Here is a 22,850-nt window from a genome sequence, read left to right as displayed (position 1 = left end):
ATGCGGGCGGGCTGGCTGGCGGGCGGGCGGAACAAGCTTGTCCGGGCCATAACTATGTCGTTCATTGTCAGATTTTAAAATCATTTTGCACATTTGTTCACCATCATTGGACGGTGTGTCGCGCGAAATAATTACGTCGATATCTCCAAGGTCAAGGTCACACTTTGAGTTCAAAGGTCAAAAATGGCCATAAATGAGCTTGTCCTGGCCATAACTATGTCATTCATTGTGAGATTTTAAAATCATTTGGCACATTTGTTCACCATTATGGGACGGTGTGTCGCACGAAAGAATCACGTCAATATCTCCAATGTCAAGGTCGCCACGACTAAAAATAGATTTAAAAAGAAAACAAACTTACAAAGGGGGTTAATTTTGTTTGTTCATTTCAAAAGTTCAGTTTGAGTTTTCTCCCTTTATCAGATTTTTTTTTCACAATGAAAACCTGGTTTTGTGACAATTTTGTCCCTTGTTTAAGATTACACTAGTGTGTGTTACAATTATTTTCGTTTGTAAATTTTCATGCACCTGTTTAAAAACGGAAAATAATTGAACTTTTTTTTCCACTAAGTCTATTGGTAATCAGTAACTGTGTTAGCATTTCAGCTTTTTATTTTGTAGATCACTTATATATAACTTTGAAACTCAATGACGTTTATATATATACTTACATTCTATGTATTTTACTGTCCTTTAGGGTAAGAAATTGTCCCCTGCAAAAGCGTAGGGATATGCTGTTGGAACCTCCACCAAAAGTGTCTCGAATTGATCAAGCACCCGCAAAACAGAGTGTCGAACACGAAATCTGGGCAACCAAAGTGAAAGAAGAACCAAAAGAAAGGGAAAATTATCAGGAAATGCGAGATATAGAAGAGGATGCATTTGTTGAAAAATTGAAAGAAGAGCATGAATTTGAGACCGAGAATACCCCAAGAGAAAGTAAACAAAAAAGAAGGGGAATTGTGAAGCAAGCTCAGAAAAGAAAGAAGAATTTGAAGGATACTGCTGATAGAGAGGCAGTGGAGGCAGACACTTTCGCTGAAGAAGTGAAGGCAGATATTGCAAAGGTTGAGGAGGAGTCAGAAGACAACAGTTGTGAAGAGAAAGCTTTGAGCCCTGAAGCTATTCAGATGCAGATTGAGCAGGTTATACCGATAAAAACTGAAATAGGTGAGTCAGAAGATGGAATAATCTTACAGAAGATTTCTCAAATTGCAAGCTCAAGTGTTGCATCTGATCAAGCAAAGAGTTCTTCAAATACTTATGTTGATGTGAACAATCAACCAAAATCTACTACTGAGCCTTTGTATAATTTCATTATGACCGGGGATGACCAGAAACCTTATATCATTCCTGGCAGTGCTATAATACCAAAATTGCTGGCGAAACCTCAGATTACAGAAGTTGTCAAAGACGTTCCTTTGCCAAAGAATGCAGAAAGCAACGAATCTCTGGGTGCTAAGCTCGGGGAAATACCATCAATCTTTTCTGTTGAGAAGACCATAGAAGTTAGGCAAGCCCTGGAAGATGAGAGCGATGATGATGATGATGAGGGGGAGGGTGCTGATGGGGAGTACATGGTGCTGGCAGAGTGGACTGATGGCAAGCTACAAGAGCTGGGCAGTGATGATGCCAAGGAGGACTCTAGCAAGGGAGGCAGCAGCAAAATTAGTAACAAAGGTAAGTGTACACAATGGTGTTACAGTACAGAGGCAGCATGTACTCACACAAACGCCACTCGCCGCGGTCTTCATCTCACTGTGTTCACTTACCGATTTGATACCCGTGATGGGTGTTCAGATCAATTGTCGCGGGGGCCAATTGCCATAAGGCGAACACTGCGGACCAATAATATCTACTGCGGTGTTCATTGTGTTCGCTAAAAATAAAATAATTGAACATTAACGTATTGTATTGACCCTGTTCATTTAAAAGTGATAATGAATTATGTATTTCACGCCCATGCCAGTGTTGTCTGTCTTTTTAAACCCTGCGTATAAAAGAAAACCATGTTCGCACCTAGCTGTAGGATACCGCACCTAGCTGTAGGATACCGCACCTGGAGGAGTGATAATCGCGTGTTTGATTATGCAAATAACTGAAAATTACCATAAAAGCAGATAGCGTGGTCCGTGATTCTCCTGTGCAGAATGCACAGGCTTATCTGGGACGACAAATTACGAACATTTAGGAGAAGAATTCCCACTATTTATTCATTTGTCCATGTACAACTGTGTGAGTTATCAGACCTGAATCATGTTTATGAAGTTATTTTCTTTTGACAGTGAAGTGTCCACATCCTGATTGTAAAGGTGAAGGTCACATCACAGGATTATACACCCATCACAGGAGGTATTGTACAATATACGGCACAATATTGTAGAAACATCTGTTAGTTTTCTCTTCACATTCTTAAGTGCAACTTAAGTACTAATGATTCTTGTCTGTAATGTTTGTTTTATTTGCCAAAATACTTGGCAATATTCAACCATATTCCTCACCCTTATATAGGACTGTTAAAAGAAAAATTGGGGCATACTTTGAGATAACCTGCTTCAGGCTTGTGCTTGTTAATACTATTTATTGACATTATATCTAGGTCAAATTTGAAACCATCCATATGGCATTAAGCAAATCAGAATTAATGCCCTATCTGTATAAAAAAAATAGCCTAATTGACCTTGTTGGCTTTCTGTCTTTGAGAGTATATACACTTGGAGACTTTTCTAACGCATCACTTAATCATATCAATATAGCTCCCTTATTTTTGAACAGCTTATGTTGAAATTTGGACCAAGAATAATTCAAAACATACCGATAATTCCTAAAAATTTAATTATACCCCCACAAACAAAGTTTAGGGGGGTATATAGGAGTGAGCTTGTCTGTCTGTCGCTCGGTCCGTATTAAGTGTCCGCTCACTAATTCAAGTAGTTTTCATCCGATTTTCACCAAACTTGGTCAGAAGTTGTATCTACATGATGTCTAGGCCAAGTTTGAACATGGGCCTTGCCGGGTCAAAAACTAGGTCACGGGTCACTTAGTGTGTTTTAAACATTCTGCATGGTGTCCGCTCTCTAATTCAAGTAGTTTACATCCGATCTTCACCAAACTGGGTCAGAAGTTTTATGGACATGATCTTAAGGCCAAGTTAGAACATGGGCCTTTATGGGTCAAAAACTAGGTCAAGGTGTGTGTCCACTGTTTTTTGTGAAGACGACATGCAAAATATTATGTGTCAATGCGGCATGTGGGGGTATTAGTCATGTCTGTGACAAAGCTCTAGTTGAAATTGAAAAACCACAAAATATAAAACTTAACAAATTAAAAACGTCACTTCAAAAGTCAAAGTCACAAACTCGTACAACGTTAAATAATAACAATGTGAAAAGTAAAACGCATAAACTCACACGTCTTAATTACCGACCGGCTTGCAAAATGCCGATTGAGCCATTTAGCTCCTGAATACTCATTCGAGCCATATTGTTTTTCTTTAATGAATGTTATGTTTTTCTTGTGTAAAAACTTACCTAGAATTATGAAATTGAAATTAAATTGGAATTACATGTACCGTAGGTTTCCAGGTATAGCCCGCTCCCGTGTATAGCGTGCAGACTGTTTTTTAAATTCAAAAGTTGAGAATTTTTTTTTAAAGACAATAAAACCACCAAATCGGACCGAAAATGGCCACCATTTTACTATTGCACAATCCAATAATCCGGGGCATTGGAAAGCTTAATTAAGCATTCAAAATAGGAAGCGTCATTATGATTAGGAGCATGGGTTGCATAGCACTATACTTTTCTGACAATTTTGTAATTTTCTAGCAAAAGATTAACAGTCCACGTGCATTTCGTGAAAAACGTGAGAAAATAAGAATTAGTGTACATCATGAGATTTTTCCTTGGGGAAAGCATGGGCATTACCGGTAAATTTGATTGTCGCATGGGAGACAGGGATACAGTTGTTGAGGTACACCACTGTTGAACGTTCAATATTTATACACACAAAATGCAATTGCATATCTTCAAGTTCTCAAGTGTCAATTAGTGTCTCAAATGTCAATTAGCGTCTTAACAAGTAGTGGCACATATTACTCAATAACATCTGCCAATTACAAAGTGCAAAATGAATCCCTTACACACCAACCGTTACCCGCAAAAAAGACCTCCTTCGCACCTACCCTTGCCTGCTCTCCGGAATGTCAACAACAATCCCCATCGGAATTCATCAATAAAGAAGTGTAAAAACACAAACAAAGAAATGTCCGCAAGTTTATTCAAACAAATTTATTTTTGACCAAAACTTCTTCTACCACATTCATATCTACCAGTAGCGACTTCTTGTTGTTTCGACAATGGCCCCTCAGTCTGGACGATTACAGGGTGGTTCTAAAAAACATGGCAGCCATTTTTATTATTTACGATTACACAACATATTTTTTACCAATTTAGCAGCCAGGATAGCGTTGTATCAATGTATAGCGCGCACCAGCTTTTAATTTGAATTTTTGAGGTGTAACACTGCGCGCTATACGTGGAAACCTACAGTATATCGCCTTTTACTACGCTTTGTGATATTCTAACACAACACTTTTAAAACTTACATATCTCAGTAATGAGTAAATATTTTAATTTAAAAATGCACATGTGATCATTTGACTACAATATGTGCAAGATAAGGATAAAATCATTCATCCGTGATGATCGGACGCTTTAGCAAGTGGGAAAGGTAGCCTGTAAAATGAAAAGTGCGCGATTGCGCTCCTGAATATTCATACGAGCTATATTGTTTTGTAAATTAATTTTATGTTTTCCTTGTGTAAGAACCCACTTTAAATAACTAAATTGACCTAAAACTAGAATTAAATCGCGTTTCAACATTTCCATGTGCAAAATATGGAACCACACCTACCCCATGTGCTAAAGCGTCCAATAGTCACAGATGAATGATTTTATTGTGAGCTTGCATGGAATGTAGTCAAATGATCGTATGTAAAATTTTAAATCAATATCTTTACTCATAAATGAGATATTCAAGTTAAGTCCCCAAGTGTATTGGATCATCATGAAAACTTGTGTAAATGTTTGTATGCATATAATGTCCTCCAAGTTGTATAAGCAGCTGTATTTTGCAAGAAGTGTTTTTGAAATATAGGCCTTCAATTGTCCACAATAAATCAAAGTTTATAGCCCTTCAATAATCCACAATATATCAAAGTTGTTAATGTTGTTTTCTCCCATATATATTGTTTCCATTTAGTAACTTCAGCTAGAATAAACCAATCGTAATAAAACTTAAGATGTAGTAAGCTTTAATAATGCTAGGTGATTACCATGAATAGAAACGTAGCCATGGGTTAAATATTATGAGTTGTGTTCTGAGAAAACTGGGCATAATGCATGTGCGTAAAGTGTTGTCCTAGATTAGCGGGTGCAGTCCGCACAGGCGAATCAGGGACGACACTCTGCTTTTATGACATTTTTGGTTTAAATGAAGTCTCTTCTTAGCAAAAATCCAACTTAGGCCAAAAGTGTCGTCCCTGATTAGGCTATGCGGCCTGCACAGGCTAATTGGGACGACCCTTTACGCACATGCATTATGCCCAGTTTTCCAAGAACGCGACTCTTGTGTAAGATGGACATTGTGAGTGTGAAGGTAGCTTACCTGCAGTCCTTACTTGTGTAAGATGGACATTGTGAGTGTGAAGGTAGCTTACCTGCAGTCCTTACTTGTGTAAGATGGACATTGTGAGTGTGAAGGTAGCTTACCTGCAGTCCTTCCTTGTGTAAGATGGACATTGTGAGTGTGAAGGTAGCTTACCTGCAGTCCTAACTTGTGTAAGATGGACATTGTGAGTGTGAAGGTAGCTTACCTGCAGTCCTTACTTGTGTAAGATGGACATTGTGAGTGTAAAGGTAGCTTACCTGCAGTCCTTACTTGTGTAAGATGGACATTGTGAGTGTGAAGATAGCTTACCTGCAGTCCTTACTTGTGTAAGATGGACATTGTGAGTGTGTAGGTCGCTTACCTGCAGTCCTTACTTGTGTAAGATGGACATTGTGAGTGTGAAGGTAGCTTACCTGCAGTCCTTACTTGTGTAAGATGGACATTGTGAGTGTAAAGGTAGCTTACCTGCAGTCCTTACTAAGATGGACATTGTGAGTGTGAAGGTAGCTTACCTGCAGTCCTTACTTGTGTAAGATGGACATTGTGAGTGTGTAGGTAGCTTACCTGCAGTCCTTACTAAGATTGACATTGTGAGTGTGAAGGTAGCTTACCTGCAGTCCTTCCTTGTGTAAGATGGACATTGTGAGTGTGAAGGTAGCTTACCTGCAGTCCTTACTTGTGTAAGATGGACATTGTGAGTGTGAAGGTAGCTTACCTGCAGTCCTTACTAAGATGGACATTGTGAGTGTGAAGGTAGCTTACTGCAGTCCTTACTTGTGTAAGATGGACATTGTGAGTGTGTAGGTAGCTTACCTGCAGTCCTTACTTGTGTAAGATGGACATTGTGAGTGTGTAGGTAGCTTACCTGCAGTCCTTATTTGTGTAGGATGGACATTGTGAGTGTGAAGGTAGCTTACCTGCAGTCCTTACTTGTGTAAGATGGACATTGTGAGTGTAAAGGTAGCTTACCTGCAGTCCTTACTTGTGTAAGATGGACATTGTGAGTGTGAAGATAGCTTACCTGCAGTCCTTAATTGTGTAAGATGGACATTGTGAGTGTGTAGGTCGCTTACCTGCAGTCCTTACTTGTGTAAGATGGACATTGTGAGTGTGAAGGTAGCTTACCTGCAGTCCTTACTTGTGTAAGATGGACATTGTGAGTGTAAAGGTAGCTTACCTGCAGTCCTTACTAAGATGGACATTGTGAGTGTGAAGGTAGCTTACCTGCAGTCCTTACTTGTGTAAGATGGACATTGTGAGTGTGTAGGTAGCTTACCTGCAGTTCTTACTAAGATTGACATTGTGAGTGTGAAGGTAGCTTACCTGCAGTCCTTCCTTGTGTAAGATGGACATTGTGAGTGTGAAGGTAGCTTACCTGCAGTCCTTACTTGTGTAAGATGGACATTGTGAGTGTGAAGGTAGCTTACCTGCAGTCCTTACTAAGATGGACATTGTGAGTGTGAAGGTAGCTTACTGCAGTCCTTACTTGTGTAAGATGGACATTGTGAGTGTGTAGGTAGCTTACCTGCAGTCCTTACTTGTGTAAGATGGACATTATGAGTGTGTAGGTAGCTTACCTGCAGTCCTTACTTGTGTAAGATGGACATTGTGAGTGTGTAGGTAGCTTACCTGCAGTCCTTACTTGTGTAAGATGGACATTGTGAGTGTGTAGGTAGCTTTCCTTACTTGTGTGAGATGGACATTGTGAGTGTGTAGGTAGCTTACCTGCAGTCCTTAATTGTGTAAGATGGACATTGTGAGTGTGTAGGTAGCTTACCTGCAGTCCTTACTTGTGTAAGATGGACATTGTGAGTGTGTAGGTAGCTTGCCTGCAGTCCTTACTTGTGTAAGATGGACATTGTGAGTGTGTAGGTAGCTTTCCTTACTTGTGTGAGATGGACATTGTGAGTGTGTAGGTAGCTTACCTGCAGTCCTTACTTGTGTAAGATGGACATTGTGAGTGTGAAGGTAGCTTACCTACAGTCCTTACTTGTGTAAGATGGACATTGTGAGTGTGTAGGTAGCTTACCTGCAGTCCTTACTTGTGTAAGATGGACATTGTGAGTGTGTAGGTAGCTTTCCTTACTTGTGTGAGATGGACATTGTGAGTGTGTAGGTAGCTTACCTGCAGTCCTTACTTGTGTAAGATGGACATTGTGAGTGTGAAGGTAGGTTACCTGCAGTCCTTACTTGTGTAAGATGGACATTGTGAGTGTGTAGGTAGCTTACCTTCAGTCCTTACTAAGATGGACATTGTGAGTGTGAAGGTAGCTTATCTGCAGTCCTTACTTGTGTAAGATGGACATTGTGAGTGTGAAGGTAGCTTACCTGCAGGCCTTACTTGTGTAAGATGGACATTGTGAGTGTGTAGGTAGCTTACCTGCAGTCCTTACTTGTGTAAGATGGACATTGTGAGTGTGAAGGTAGCTTACCTGCAGTCCTTACTAAGATGGACATTGTGAGTGTGAAGGTAGCTTACCTGCAGTCCTTACTTGTGTAAGATGGACATTGTGAGTGTGTAGGTAGCTTACCTGCAGTCCTTACTTGTGTAAGATGGACATTGTGAGTGTGTAGGTAGCTTACCTGCAGTCCTTACTTGTGTAAGATGGACATTGTGAGTGTGAAGGTAGCTTACCTGCAGTCCTTACTTGTGTAAGATGGACATTGTGAGTGTGTAGGTAGCTTACCTGCAGTCCTTACTTGTGTAAGATGGACATTGTGAGTGTGAAGGTAGCTTCCCTGCAGTCCTTACTAAGATGGACATTGTGAGTGTGAAGGTAGCTTACCTGCAGTCCTTACATGTGTAAGATGGACATTGTGAGTGTGTAGGTAGCTTACCTGCAGTCCTTACTTGTGTAAGATGGACATTGTGAGTGTGTAGGTAGCTTACCTGCAGTCCTTACTTGTGTAAGATGGACATTGTGAGTGTGAAGGTAGCTTACCTTCAGTCCTTACTTGTGTAAGATGGACATTGTGAGTGTGTAGGTAGCTTACCTTCAGTCCTTACTAAGATGGACATTGTGAGTGTGAAGGTAGCTTATCTGCAGTCCTTACTTGTGTAAGATGGACATTGTGAGTGTGAAGGTAGCTTACCTGCAGGCCTTACTTGTGTAAGATGGACATTGTGAGTGTGTAGGTAGCTTACCTGCAGTCCTTACTTGTGTGAGATGGACATTGTGAGTGTGTAGGTAGCTTACCTGCAGTCCTTACTTGTGTAAGATGGACATTGTGAGTGTGTAGGTAGCTTACCTGCAGTCCTTACTTGTGTAAGATGGACATTGTGAGTGTGTAGGTAGCTTACATGCAGTCCTTACTTGTGTAAGATGGACATTGTGAGTGTGTAGGTAGCTTACCTGCAGTCCTTACTTGTGTAAGATGGACATTGTGAGTGTGTAGGTAGCTACCTGCAGTCCTTACTAAGATGGACATTGTGAGTGTGAAGGTAGCTTACCTGCAGTCCTTACTTGTGTAAGATGGACATTGTGAGTGTGTAGGTAGCTTACCTGCAGTCCTTACTTGTGTAAGATGGACATTGTGAGTGTGTAGGTAGCTTACCTGCAGTCCTTACTTATTTGGGGCCTATCTAGTTAAGGTCAAGGGGTGGTATTCCAGAAACATCTTAAGTAATTTCTTAAATAATTTCACTTAAGTTCAAAATTACAATGTTTTGTATTTCTTTACTAGATAAGGAATCACATGTTTTTTTTGGTATTTCTAAAATATCATTGACATAATGATGTTATTTTGATGTAATTTTTGATGCCAAACTATTGATATAGGAAATGAAACACTTAAGAAAATTTCCCAATTTAAGGATAAGAATAAAATTTAACTTAAGATGCTACTGGAATACGACCTCTTGGACACTGTAACTAAAAGTAAAAATCAAGGATGTTTCAGTCCTTTAATGAGTTTGGATGGAGGTATTGCTCTTTAATTATGAGCAAACGTGTTTGTCAGGCTTTCATCTGATCCAACAAACTCTTCATATGTTTGCAGTTGGTCTGGTTGTCCAAAGAAAGCTGATCTCTCAACAGATGAAGGTTTGTATATTCAATATAGAAATTTCTTGTGTACAAAATTGAAAATGTAGTATGAGTACGTAGCTTACATGCTTAATTGGAATTGCATAATTTAAGTAAATTGATAAGTTAAATGTTGAAAATCTGGCTTCATGGCATTGCCACGTATTTTGTTGTATTGCAGCTCTTCTGCAAGTTTGTGAGATAATCTGTAATCATACATTTTCAAGTTTGTGAGATAATCTGTAATCATACATTTTCTCCAGATTCAGATGTGGGTTGATAGCTATTCATAGCTAATGTTTCTTTGTTACACATGTACCGACTTAAAATAAAATTTGATTTGATTTGATTTGATTTGAATTCAGACATTCCCAAATGTGCCGGACCGTCGGACCTGACCGACGTTTTTAAGACGGGTCCGATTGAAAATGTTATGTTGCCGGTCCCAATGTTCCGTAAATAATAAAAAAAAAACTGAAGTTTATTTATTTCATAGAATTAAAATCTGAAAATAAAAGAAATCTTACAAGAAATATGAGCAGTAAAAATTATGTATTTTTGTTAACATTCATAAGAATTAAATGAGCACCGGCACCAAACACTACTGAATAAATATGTCATCAGTTTTTACAGTTAAACGGAAACACATTCTGCAACTCAGATCGTTGGAATGGGGTCATTAACAGTTTGTTCCTGATCAAATTTACGCTTAATAGTGCATTGATTTATATATATTTGCGGCCAGTTTATTGACATTTGTAGCATGATTCTGAGTTGTCATATGATTTTGCGGCCGTGAAATAGTTGTCAATACAATTTTCGTAATACCCATAAAGTGTTGTGTGCTTTTAAAAGTTATTCTGTTTCATTATGTTATTGATATCCCACATGTGTTATGTTGTTTTGGAAACTGCATTGATTCCTAACAAGAATAAATGCGATTTTGTGTGTGTAAAAATAATTTATTTACATTCTTGAGTCACTGTCACAGTCTTTTTACTATCAACAATGCTTTTTTAACCAGGTTTTCCGAAGGAAAAAAATAGTTATTAAATGGGCGAATGTCAGCTGGCGGGCAGGCGGAACAAGCTTGCTGGGCCATAACTTTGTCGTTCATTGTGAGATTTTAAAATCTTTTGGCACATTTGTTCACCACCATTAGACAGTGTGTCGTGCGAAAGAATTACATCGATATCTCCAAAGTCAAGGTCGCACTTTGAGTTCAAATGTCAAAAATTGCCATAAATGAGCTTGTCCGGGCCATAACTATGTCATTCATTGTGAGATTTTATAATCGTTGGGCACATTTGTTCACCATCATTGAACGTTGTGTCGTGCAAAAGAATTACGTCGATATCTCTTAAGGTCAAGGTCGCCACAACTAAAAATAGATTGATTTTGAACCAAGGGGGGTAACAATGAACAACCAGTAACAATGCACATTTTGAGTTGTCTTCCTTTAGCAGACTTTTTTTTCAAATTGAAAACCTGGTTTTGTGACAAATTTGTCCCTTGTTTCTTAATGCGAGGAAAAGGCCTGGCCTTCAATTTCAGGGGGGGGGATTATCTTACCATCTTAACATTTTGGGAAATGTGCATGATTTTAAAGAAATTAAGTTGGGGGAAGTGATCCTTCTAAAGAAGGGAAATCAAACCTGCAAAGTATCTGAAAACTTTAGTTTAAACAGAAATTTGCATACTAGTATACAACAATTGAATTTTTAATTTAGAAAATTCATTTATTTTCAACTAATTTTTGGTTTAAATATTGTTCTGAAGAATATTGTGAGTGTGTTGTAATTTTTTATTGATTAGTGTTGTGTTACTTATTTTCCATTGCATTTTTCATTATTTATCATTATGTCAATAAATTTGAGTCGGTGACATGATGTTTTGATCCTATGAATCAAAGTTCGGTCCTGCAAGTTTTTAAAGTCCACAAGACCGAATGTCCTGTGGACTATATATACTTTTGGGAATGTCTGCAGATTATGTATTAAACATAATGTAAATGTATTTGGTAATTTATATCTAAATATATAAATTTTGTAGCAAATAGTTGGTATCTTTATACACAAATGAAACTATGCTATTTCTACTCCATATATGTTACATTATTATACTTCACTTTGTTTGCCGATTGTAAAGTCTCATTTAGCAATCCCTGCACAATTTTAATATGCCATGATGCCATGAACGAAAGATGCAAATATACCCTGGGCGCATATGCATATAAAATTAGTTACATGAGTTACGAGTTGCCTCCCTCAAAGAGTGATGTCATCCTCTGAATTCAGCCTTAGATATATTACTCTTGCATATGGGTGCAATATTAACTTTGCCCCTCACCTCACAATGGTATTTTTATAATGGACAGAAAGAATATTATTGTCCCCTACCGGTGAAACTGCACTCCGTCTGTCTGTCGGTCTGTCTGTCAGTCAGTCCATCACACTTTTCTGGATCCTGCGATAACTTTAAAAGTTCTTCATATTTTTAGCTCACCTGTCACAAAGTGACATGGTGAGCTTATGTGATTGTGTGATGTCCGGCGTCCGTTGTGTGTGCGTCCGTCCGTCCGTCCATCAACAATTTGTTTGTGTAGACAGTAGAGGTCACAGTTTCCATCCAATCTTTATGAAATTTGGTCAGAATGTTTATCTTGATGAAATCTGGGTTGGGATTGTATTGGGGTCATCTGGGGTCAAAAACTAGGTCACTAGGTCAAAAACTAGGTCACATAATAGGTCAAATAATAGAAAAACCTTGTGTAGACAATAGAGGTCGCAGTTTTTATCCAATCTTTATGAAATTTGGTCAGAATGTTTATCTTGATGAAATCTGGGTTGGGATTGTATTTGGGTCATCTGGGGTCAAAAACAAGGTCACTAGGTCAAATAATTGAAAAATCATCAACAATTTGTTTGTGTAGACAGTAGAGGTCACAGTTTTCATCCAATGTTTATGACATTTGGTCAGAATGTTTATCTTGATGAAATCTGGGTTGGGATTGTATTTGGGTCATTTGGGATCAAAAACTAGGTCACTAGGTCAAAAACTAAAGTCAAATAATAGAAAAACCTTGTGTAGACAATAGAGGTCGCAGTTTTCATCCAATCTTTATGAAATTTGGTCAGAATGTTTATCTTGATGAAATCTGGCTTGGGAATATATTTGGGTCATCTGGGGTCAAAAACTAGGTCACTAGGTCAAAAACTAGGTCAAATAATAGAAAAACCTAGTGAAGACAAAAGAGGTCGCAGTTTTCATCCAATCTTTATGAAATTTTGTCAGAATGTTTATCTTGATGAAATCTGGGTTGGGATTGTATTTGGGTCATCTGAGGTCAAAAACTAGGTCACTAGGTCAAATAATAGAAAAACCGTCAACAATTTGTTTGTGTAGACAGTAGAGGTCACAGTTTTCATCCAATCTTTATGAAATTTGGTCAGAATGTTTATCTTGATGAAATCTGGGTTGGTATTGTATTTGGGTCATCTGAGGTCAAAAACTAGGTCACTAGGTCAAATAATAAAAACCTTGTGTAGACAATAGAGGTTGCAGTTTTCATCCAATCTTTATGAAATTTGGTCAGAATGTTTATCTTGATTTGGGTCATCTGAGGTCAAAAACTAGGTCACTAGGTCAAATAATAGAAAAACGGTAAACAGTTTGTTTGTGTAGACAGTAGAGGTCACAGTTTTCATCAAATCTTTATGATATTTGGTCAGAATGTTTATCTTGATGAAATCTGGGTTGGGATTGTATTTGGGTCTCCTGGGGTCAAAAACTATGTCAATAGGTCAAATATTAGAAAAACCTTGTGTAGACAATAGAGGTCACAGTTTTCATCCAATCTTTATGACATTTGGTCAGAATGTTTATCTTGATGAAAACTGGGTAGGGATTGTATTTGGTTAGTCAGGTGAGCGATTCAGGGCCATCATGGCCCTCTTGTTTCATGAAACTTGAAACATGGATAGATGGCAATGAATATGGAGATTATGCACGTCATTTCATTTTGTTCCTACGTCAAAAACTATGGTTGCTAAGGCAACAAATATATATACAAGATTTTTTACTGACATGGTGGAGTTTTACCGGTAAGGGACCCTATTGCTTGGCAATCTCTTGTTTTAATTTAAAATGATAATCCTTGTGTTTTTCAGTGGCACGGCTGGAAAACAGAACAAATCAAGGGTAAGTGACATTTTGTTCACTGACATTTGTGTTTTAACTCCACTTTAACTACTGCCTGGATCTCGCTCAAACGTTTACTGTGGATTTATATTTATGTGGAATTAATCTCTTTTTTTTTACGAAGGGAACATTTGCTGCTAAGAGTTTAAGCAGATTTATGTACCTTTGTGTTTTTATGCCCCCAAAGGGTGGCATATAGTTTTTTAACTGTCCGTCAGTCTGCCTGTCTGTCAGTTAGTCAGTCAGTCTGTCCGTCCGGCCGAAAACTTTAACATTGTTCATAACTTTTTCAATATTGAAGATAGCAACTTGATATTTGGTATGCATGTGTATCTCATGGAGCTGCACATTTTGAGTGGTGAAAGGTCAAGGTCATCCTTCAAGGTCTAAGGTCAAATATATGGCTTCAAAGCGGTGCAGAAGGGGGCATTGTGTTTCTGACAAACACATCTCTTGTTCCAAAATAGAATACATGGTCCCAAAGTTTTGTGTGTTCAACTCCTCTCTAACCGCTGGTTGGATCTTGCTTCAACTATCACATTTGTAGGACCTTAATGCATCAATAATTTTAAAGAAAGCACTTTTACCTGCTTGTCTGTTTTTTAGCTTACCTGATTGCTCAGGTGAGCTTTTGTGACTGGTCTTTGTCTGTTGTCTGTCTGTCCGTCTGTCCACATTTGTTCGTTAACACTCTAGAGGCCACATTTATTTCCGATCGTCATGAAACTTGGTCAGAAGCTTTGTCCCAATGAAATCTCAGTCGAGTTAGAAACTGGATCATGCAGGGTCAAAAACTAGGTCACTAGGTAAAAAAAAACGAAAAAAAACTTGTAAACACTGTAGAAGTCACATTTCATGCCCAATCTTCATGTAACTTTATAAAAATGTTTGTCTTAATGATATGTTGGTTGAGTTCAAAAGTGGTTCTTGTCCGTTGAAAAACATGGCAGCCAATGGGCGGGGCAGTTTTCCTTATTTGGCTTTAGAGAAACCTTGTAAACACTCTGGAAGTCACAATTTTTGCTCAATCATCATGAAAGTTAATCAAAACATTGGTTTTATTGATATGTCGGACAAGTTCGAAAATGGTCCAGATCGGTGAAAAAACATGGCCGCCAGATGGCGGGGCATTTTTCTCTATATGTATATAGTGAAAACATGTGAACACTCTAGAAGTCACATTTTTTGCCCAATTTTCATGAAATTTTGTCAGAACATTTGTTTCCTTGATACGAGAGTTGAGTTGGAAAATGGTTCCGGTCAGTTGAATAACATGGCTGCCCTGGGGCAGTTTTCTTATATTTATATAGTAAAAAAAAGCTTGTGAACACTCTAGAAGTCACATTTTTTTCCCAATCATCATGAAACTTGGTGAAAAGATTGGTTTTATATATATCTCAGATGAGTTTGCAAATGGTCCCAATGGGTCAATAAACATGGCTGCCAGGGGGGTGGGGCAGTTTTCCTTATGTGACTATATAGAGAGAAACCTTGTGATCGAACACTATAGAAGTCACATATTTTGCCTAATCATCGTGAAACTTAGTCAATACATTGGTTTTATTGATTTCTTGGACAAGTTGGAAAATGGCTCAGATCGGTGAAACACACTTTTTAGCTCACCTGATTGCTCAGGTGAGGTTTTAGGATTGGTCTTTGTCCGCTGTCCGTTTGTTCATATTGGTTTGTAAACACTCTAGCATTCACATTTCTGAAGCATTCTTTATCAAAGTTGCTGAAAGATCTCAGTCAAGTTTGATGATGATCAAAATCACATAATTAATGCCATAATTATTGCCCTTAGATTGTCCAAATTTTCATTATATTATACAAAATCCTTGTAAGCAAAGTTTGATGTTTGGTAAGGGGGTCAACTCAAAATGTAGGTCACCATTTCAAATCTTACAAAAACAAAAACACTCCCTACGCCAGAGTTTTGGTTCAATAATGAAGAAACTTGACCAGGATGTTTGTCTGGTCAATATCTAGGTCAAATTTGACATTAGGTAAAGATTGAATGAACCGACTCCTCTCAGGTTTGCGAACTAGGGCCATCTTGGTCCTCTTGTCTAATATAGTCCCAAAATTTTGTGTTTTCAAGTCCTCTTTAACTACTCAGGAACTTGATGAATGACCTTATGTAAAAAGTATCTTTAAGAAAGGAATTTTGGCTGTGAAGAGTTTTGTCACTATATTGCCTTGTGTATTTTTTTGCAATATAGAGAATATAGAGAGTCACAACTTTTTATGCTCCCAAATCGAATGATCAGGGGATATATTGTTTTTGGCCTGTCTGTCTGTCATTGTATGTGTGTGTCTGTCCCAAAACTTTAACCTTGCTCATAAAATGAAAACTCTTGGGTCTATGTTCTTTAAACTTCACATGTGCATGCATCTCATTGAGATCTACAATCAAACATGGTTTGAGGTCACTAGGTCAAAGGGAAATTTCACTGTGACCTTTACATTCAAAATATAACATTGTTTCTAAAATAGCTGCCGTGCAGCTTCAAAGCGCAGTAGGGGGCATTGTGTTTCACAAATGCAGTTCTTGTTTATTTTTGTTTTTACTTCCTCTTTAACCACTGGGTGAATCTTGCTCAATCTTTCACAGTTAATGACCTCAATGTGTATATTTATTCTTAAAAAAGGAATTTAAACTGCAACTTGTTTTGGTTAAATTATGCCCCTTTATATTTTTGCCCACTATAGAATATATAGTGGATTTGTTGTATCAAAAAAGTGTTAGAAGCATGTCTTTAACACATTTCTAGTTATATACATTTGTATGCTGGTATGTTATAAACATTAACTTTTGTACTGTTCATTGTCAATAAATGTAGTGTCCCCCACCCTCCTGACAAGCATATTCTCCAAGGTTATATGTCATATTCTGTGACACGTCTTGTTGTATACTGAAATGAAGAGATTTTCAATTCAATGTTTGTGTGTGTGAATATTTTCAGTTGTCCCACCCCTGGTTGCAGTGGCCAAGGTCATGTGAGAAGAAAGCGATCTTTGCACAGAAGGTGAGATTTCCTTCCTGGATTCATAGGGTTAAGTGGGAAACTATGAGTCGCGTTCTGAGAAAACTGGGCATAATTCATGTGCGTAAAGTGTCGCATTCCGCACAGGCTAATCAGGGAGGACACTTTCCGCTTTTATGACTTTTTTCGTTAAAAGTCTCCACTGTGCAAAAATCCAATTTAGGAGGAAAGTGGACTGCACAGGCTTATCTGGGACGACACTTTTCGCACATGCATTATGCCCAGTTTTCATATAATGCGACTCCTATTTGAGCTGTGCTCTGGAAATATTGGGCCTAATATTTTCGCATAGACATGACTTTTTTGTTAAAGGGATCTTTTCACGGTTTGGTAAATTGACAAAATTGAAAAAAGTTGTTTCAGATTCGCAAATTTTCGGTTTAGTTATGATATTTGTGAGGAAACAGTATTACTGAACATTTGCCATGGTCTAATATAGCCATTATATGCATCTTTTGACGATTAAAAAACCTAAAAATTATAAAGCGTTGCAACGCAAAACGATTGAATAATTTGGATAGTTCTGTTGTTGTCGTTTAAATTTGTGAAACTATGAAGTTTGCTTATATAACGTTTAAAATACACATCTCATGTATGCTTGGCAGGATAGCTCAGTTGGCTAATGCGTTTTTACTTCAGGATTCCCGGGATCACTGGTTCGAGCCCTGCTGCGGGCTTTTTTTTCCTTTTTTATGCCCCCCTTCCAAGAAGAGGGGGTATATTGCTTTGCTCATGTCGGTTGGTCGGTCGGTAGGTCGGTCCGTCCGTCCGTCCACCAGGTGGTTGTCAGACGATAACTCAAGAACGCTTGGGCCTAGGATCATGAAACTTCATAAGTACATTGATCATGACTTGCAGATGACCCCTATTGATTTTGAGGTCACTAGGTCAAAGGTCAAGGTCACGGTGACCCAAATAGTAAAATGGTTTCCGGATGATAACTCAAGAACGCATACGCCTAGGATCATGAAATTTCATGGGTAGATTGATCATGACTCGCAGATGACCCCTATTGATTTTGAGGTCACTAGGTCAAAGGTCAAGGTCACGGTGACCCGAAATAGTAAAATGGTTTCCGGATGATAACTCAAGAACGCATACGCCTAGGATCATGAAACTTCATGGGTAGATTGATCATGACTCGCAGATGACCCCTATTGATTTTGAGGTCACTAGGTCAAAGGTCAAGGTCACGGTGACCCAAAATAGTAAAATGATTTTTGGATGATAATTCAAGAACGCATATGCCTAGGATCATGAAACTTTATAGGTAGATTGATCATGACTCGCAGATGACCCCAATTGATTTTCAGGTCACTAGGTCAAAGGTCAAGGTCACGGTGACCCGAAATAGTAAAATGATTTTCGGATGCTAATTCAAGAACGCATATGCCTAGGATCATGAAACTTCATAGGTAGATTGATCATGACTCGCAGATGACCCCTATTGATTTTGAGGTCACAAGGTCAAAGGTCACGGTGACCCGAAATAGTAAAATGATTTTTGGATGATAACTCAAGAACGCTTTTGCCTAGGATCATGACACTTCATAGGTACATTGATCTTGACTTGCAGATAACCCCTATTGATTTTCAGGTCACTATATCAAAGGTCAAGGTCACAGTGACAAAAGTCGTGTTCACACAATGGCTGCCAGTCCAACGGACAGCCCATATGGGGGGCATGCATGTTTTACAAACAGCCCTTGTTAAATTTTATTTTTGATTTTTTATTGGAGCTTTAAAAATTTACTGTTTTCATTTATCAATATAAAGCATTTAATAACTTCAAAGCATGCAAAATTTGTGAAAAGGGGATTTTTTTTACACAAATAAATCCATAAAAGCGGAAGATAACATTCATGGTTTACCTGTACTGACTGCACTGTCTAATCTGTGACGATACTTTATGTGCATGCATTGAGTCCTGAGTTACTAGATCATTTGTATCAGAAACTGAAATGTTGATCAACTTAATAGTTGCATGCTCATTCCTCTCTATATCAATTTAATATTGGTTGTCTGGTAGGACTGATAATTTCTTGTTGTCCCCTACCGGTCAAACCGGAGGGGACTTATGGTTTGCGCTCTGTGTGTCTGTCTGTGTGTCTGTCTGTCACACCTTTCTGGATCCTGCTATGTTCTTCACATTTGTTCATGAAACTTGTAAACATAGACAAATGACAAGATGGAGATTATGCACATCATTTCATTTTGTTCCTACATCAAGAATTCTGGTTGCAATGGCAACAAATAAACTAGAAATATTGCTGAAAATGGTGGAGTTTCACCGGTAGGGGCCATATTGCTTGACAATAGTCTTGTTATATTAAGGCCTAGAATATGTTGTTAGATTAAAAGGATAGTATGAAAAATAAAATGTTCTCTTAAAATGTTGTTGACTAGTGTAGAATATTGGTGGCTTTTTTGCAGCCATGGAATCCATCATGTCTTTTTTCGCCCTTTCAGAGTGAGATGCATTAAACACTGCAAGTCTGTTTGCAGATCTGCAATGTCTCATAGCTTGTGTTTTCAAGACTTTTAATTAGTGGATGGATCTAACTTCAAATTTCACAATTGAACGACTTTAATGTATAGTTGACCACAGTACTCCAGCTAGACGTTAACCTTAGTGTTAAGATGATCATAAAGAAATAATTTTTGCTGCAACCAGTTTTTAGCTCACCTGAGCACATCGTGCTTATGGTGAGCTTTTGTGATCGCTTTTTGTCTGTCGTCCGTTGTCCATTGTGCGGCGTCAACATTTGCCTTGTTAACTCTCTAGAGGCCACATTTATTGTCCAATCTTCATGAAATTTGGTCAGAAGATTGGTTTCAATGATATCTTGGATGAGTTTAAAAATGGTTGTTTGCTTGAAAAACATGGCTGCCAAGGGGCGGGGCATTTTTCCTTATATGGCTTTAGTAAAATCTTGTTAACACTCTAGAGGCCACAGTTATCGTCTGATCTTAATAAAACTTGGTCAGAAGATTCATCTCAATCATATCTTGCACAAGTGTGAAAATGATGCCGGTTGGTTGAAAAACTTGGCGGCCAGGGGGCTGGGCATTTTTCCTTATTTGGCTATAGTAAAACCTTGTTAACACTCTAGAGGCCACATTTATTTTTCGATCTTCATGAAACTTGCTCAGAAGATTTGTCCCACTGATATCTTGGTTGAGTTAAAAAATGGTAACCTTTGCTTGAAAAACATGGCTGCCAAGGGGTGGGGCATTTTTCCTTATATGGCTATTGTAAAATCTTGTTAACACTCTAGAGGCCACATTTATTGTCCAATCTTCATGAAGCTTGGTCAGAAGATTCATCCTAATAATATCTTGGACAAGTTTGAAAATGATGCCAGTTGGTTGAAAAACATGGCCGCCAGGGGGCGGGGCATTTTTCCTTATACGGCTATAGTAAAACCTTGTTAACACTTAAGGCCACATTTATTGTCCAATCTTCATGAAATTTGGTCAGAAGATTGGTCTCAATGATATATTGGATGAGTTTGAAAATGGTCACGTTTGCTTGAAAAACATGGCTGCCAAGGAGCGGGGCATTTTTCCTTATATGGATATATTTTACTTTAGTGAAATCTTGTTCACACCCTAGAGGCCACATTTATCGTCCGATCTTCAGGAAACTTGGTTAGAAGATTCATCCCAATAATATCTTGGACAAGTTAAAAAAGGATGTCGGTTGGTTGAAATATATGGCCGCCCAGGGGCAGGGCATTTTTCCTTATATGGTCACATTTACATGTATTTTCTGACCTTCATGAAACTTGGTAAGAAGATTTGTCCCAATGATATTTTGGATGAGTTTGAAAATGGTTTCGGTTGCTTTAAAAACATGGCCACTATGGGGCGGGGCATTTTTCCAAATATGGTTATATATTGCTTTAGTAAACTTTATTAACACTCTAGAGGCCACATTTATTGTCCGATCATCATGAAACTTGGTCACAAGATCAGGGCTATAGATAACAAGGGAATTTATGTTATTACGCAATTAAATAACCAAAAACGTAAATAAACTAAAAAAAAATTGTACAAAAACGCAAATACAAATTTAATAACGTAATTCCCGTAAAAAACCTTGTTTCACAAAACGCAATTCTTGCGAACAGCTGGCGTATTTTTTAGACTGGTTATTTGCCGTACAAAAATGTACCGGAAGAAAAGAAGGCATTCTTCCCAGTACTAATCAATCTTTGGGGTATTATTGTAATTATTCGTAGACCCGTCCGATTTCTACTTTCATTTTCAAGGTATTTAACTCAAAATGACCCGAAAATAGGGTGCATCGCTTTGAACACCCATAACTTCAACTGTGCAGCGATTTTCAGGGACTCTGTCTTATTCAACGCAAAAATGAATGAACTTCGATCAGAAATTCAGTAATTATCCCCACGCTTTTTGAAAAAAAGGTGGGGATATTGTGGTTATCTCCGCCGTCCGTCCGTCTGTCTGTCTGTCCGTCCGTCCTGGCCACTATCTCCTCCTACACTAAAAGCACTAGAACCTTGAAACTTACACACATGGTAGCTATGAGCATATGTGCGACCCTGCACTATTTGGAATTTTGATCTGACCCCTGGGTCAAAAGTTATAGCGGTTGGGGTGGGGCCGCGTCAGAAATTATCACTCATTTTTTTAGGTTATTTTACATTTACTTCTTTATTTCTACACCGATTCACTTCAAATTGATACTGGACCTCTCTTATGACAATACGGTCAATCTCAACCATGCATGGCCCCGTTCCCAACCCTGGGGCGCCCCGCCCACATAGGCCACACCCACCAAAAATTTCCATTTACTATAATTTTTTCATTTCTACACAGATTCACTTCAAATTGATACTGAACTTTTGTTATGACATTAGGGTCAATCTCAACTATGCATGGCCCCAATCCCAACCCTGGGGCGCCCGCCCACATAGGCCACACCCACCAAAAAATTCCATTTACTATAATTTTTTCATTTCTACACGGATTCACTTCAAATTGATACTGAACTTCTCTTATGACATTAGGGTCAATCTCAACTATGCATGGCCCCATAACCAACCCTGGGGCCCCGCCCACATAGACCACACCCACCCAAAATTGCCTTTACTATAATTTCTTCATTTCTACTTCAAATTGATATTGAACTTCTCTTATGACAATACAGTCAATCTCAACTATGCATGGCCCCATTACCAACCCTGGGGCGCCCCGCCCACATAGACCACACCCACCCAAAATTGCCTTTTACTATAATTTCTTCATTTCTACACTGATTCACTTCAAATTGATACTGAACCTCTCTTATGACAATACGGTCAATCTCAACTATGCATGGCCCCATTACCAACCCTGGGGCCCCGCCCACATAGACCACACCCGCCCAAAATTGCCTTTTACTATAATTTCTTCTTTTCTACACCGATTCACTTCAAATTGATACTGAACTTCTCTTATGACAATACGGTCAATCTCAACTATGCATGGCACAATTACCAACCCTGGGGCGCCCTGCCCACATATGTCACACCCACCCAAAATTGCCTTTTACTATAACTTCTTCATTTCTACACCAATTCACTTCTAATTGATGATGAACTTCTCTTATGACAATACGGTCAATCTCAGCTATGCATGGCCCCATTACCAACCCTGGGGCACACCTAGGTCAAACATTCGGCGTGGGGATACGCGTCGGCCTCTGCCGCGCCATTTCTAGTTGTTTGTTGTTATGTACAGGTACCTTTTTGAATTCCATTTGTATTAATAATATAGTAATCTTTGTAGATTTTTATTATATCATATACATCATTCCCTAAATGACCCAATTGAATTAAAAAAACGGGGTTGAAAAACCCAATTAAGCTCAAAAGTAGGGGATGAAAATTTTTGCTAA

The 22,850-nt window shown here is 38.4% G+C and overlaps 1 protein-coding gene across 2 annotated transcripts in view; it reads left to right on the top strand.

Annotated features, from left to right (window-relative positions):
- The window catches only part of LOC127844402 (myelin transcription factor 1-like protein), a 91,308-nt gene that overhangs the window by 22,484 nt on the left and 45,974 nt on the right, over positions 1-22,850 (top strand). For both annotated transcript variants that reach the window (XM_052374550.1, XM_052374549.1), the window contains exons 5-9: positions 698-1,680; positions 2,286-2,352; positions 9,670-9,713; positions 13,865-13,895; positions 16,862-16,924. In XM_052374550.1, coding sequence (XP_052230510.1) covers positions 698-1,680; positions 2,286-2,352; positions 9,670-9,713; positions 13,865-13,895; positions 16,862-16,924 — 1,188 coding nt within the window. The remainder of the gene's footprint in view (positions 1-697; positions 1,681-2,285; positions 2,353-9,669; positions 9,714-13,864; positions 13,896-16,861; positions 16,925-22,850) is intronic.

Source organism: Dreissena polymorpha, chromosome 9 (assembly GCF_020536995.1).
Source record: "Dreissena polymorpha isolate Duluth1 chromosome 9, UMN_Dpol_1.0, whole genome shotgun sequence".
In the NCBI taxonomy this organism is placed as follows: Eukaryota; Metazoa; Mollusca; class Bivalvia; order Myida; family Dreissenidae; genus Dreissena; species Dreissena polymorpha.
Note: the sequence above shows the minus strand (reverse complement) of the source record. Positions and strands in the feature narration are given on the sequence as shown.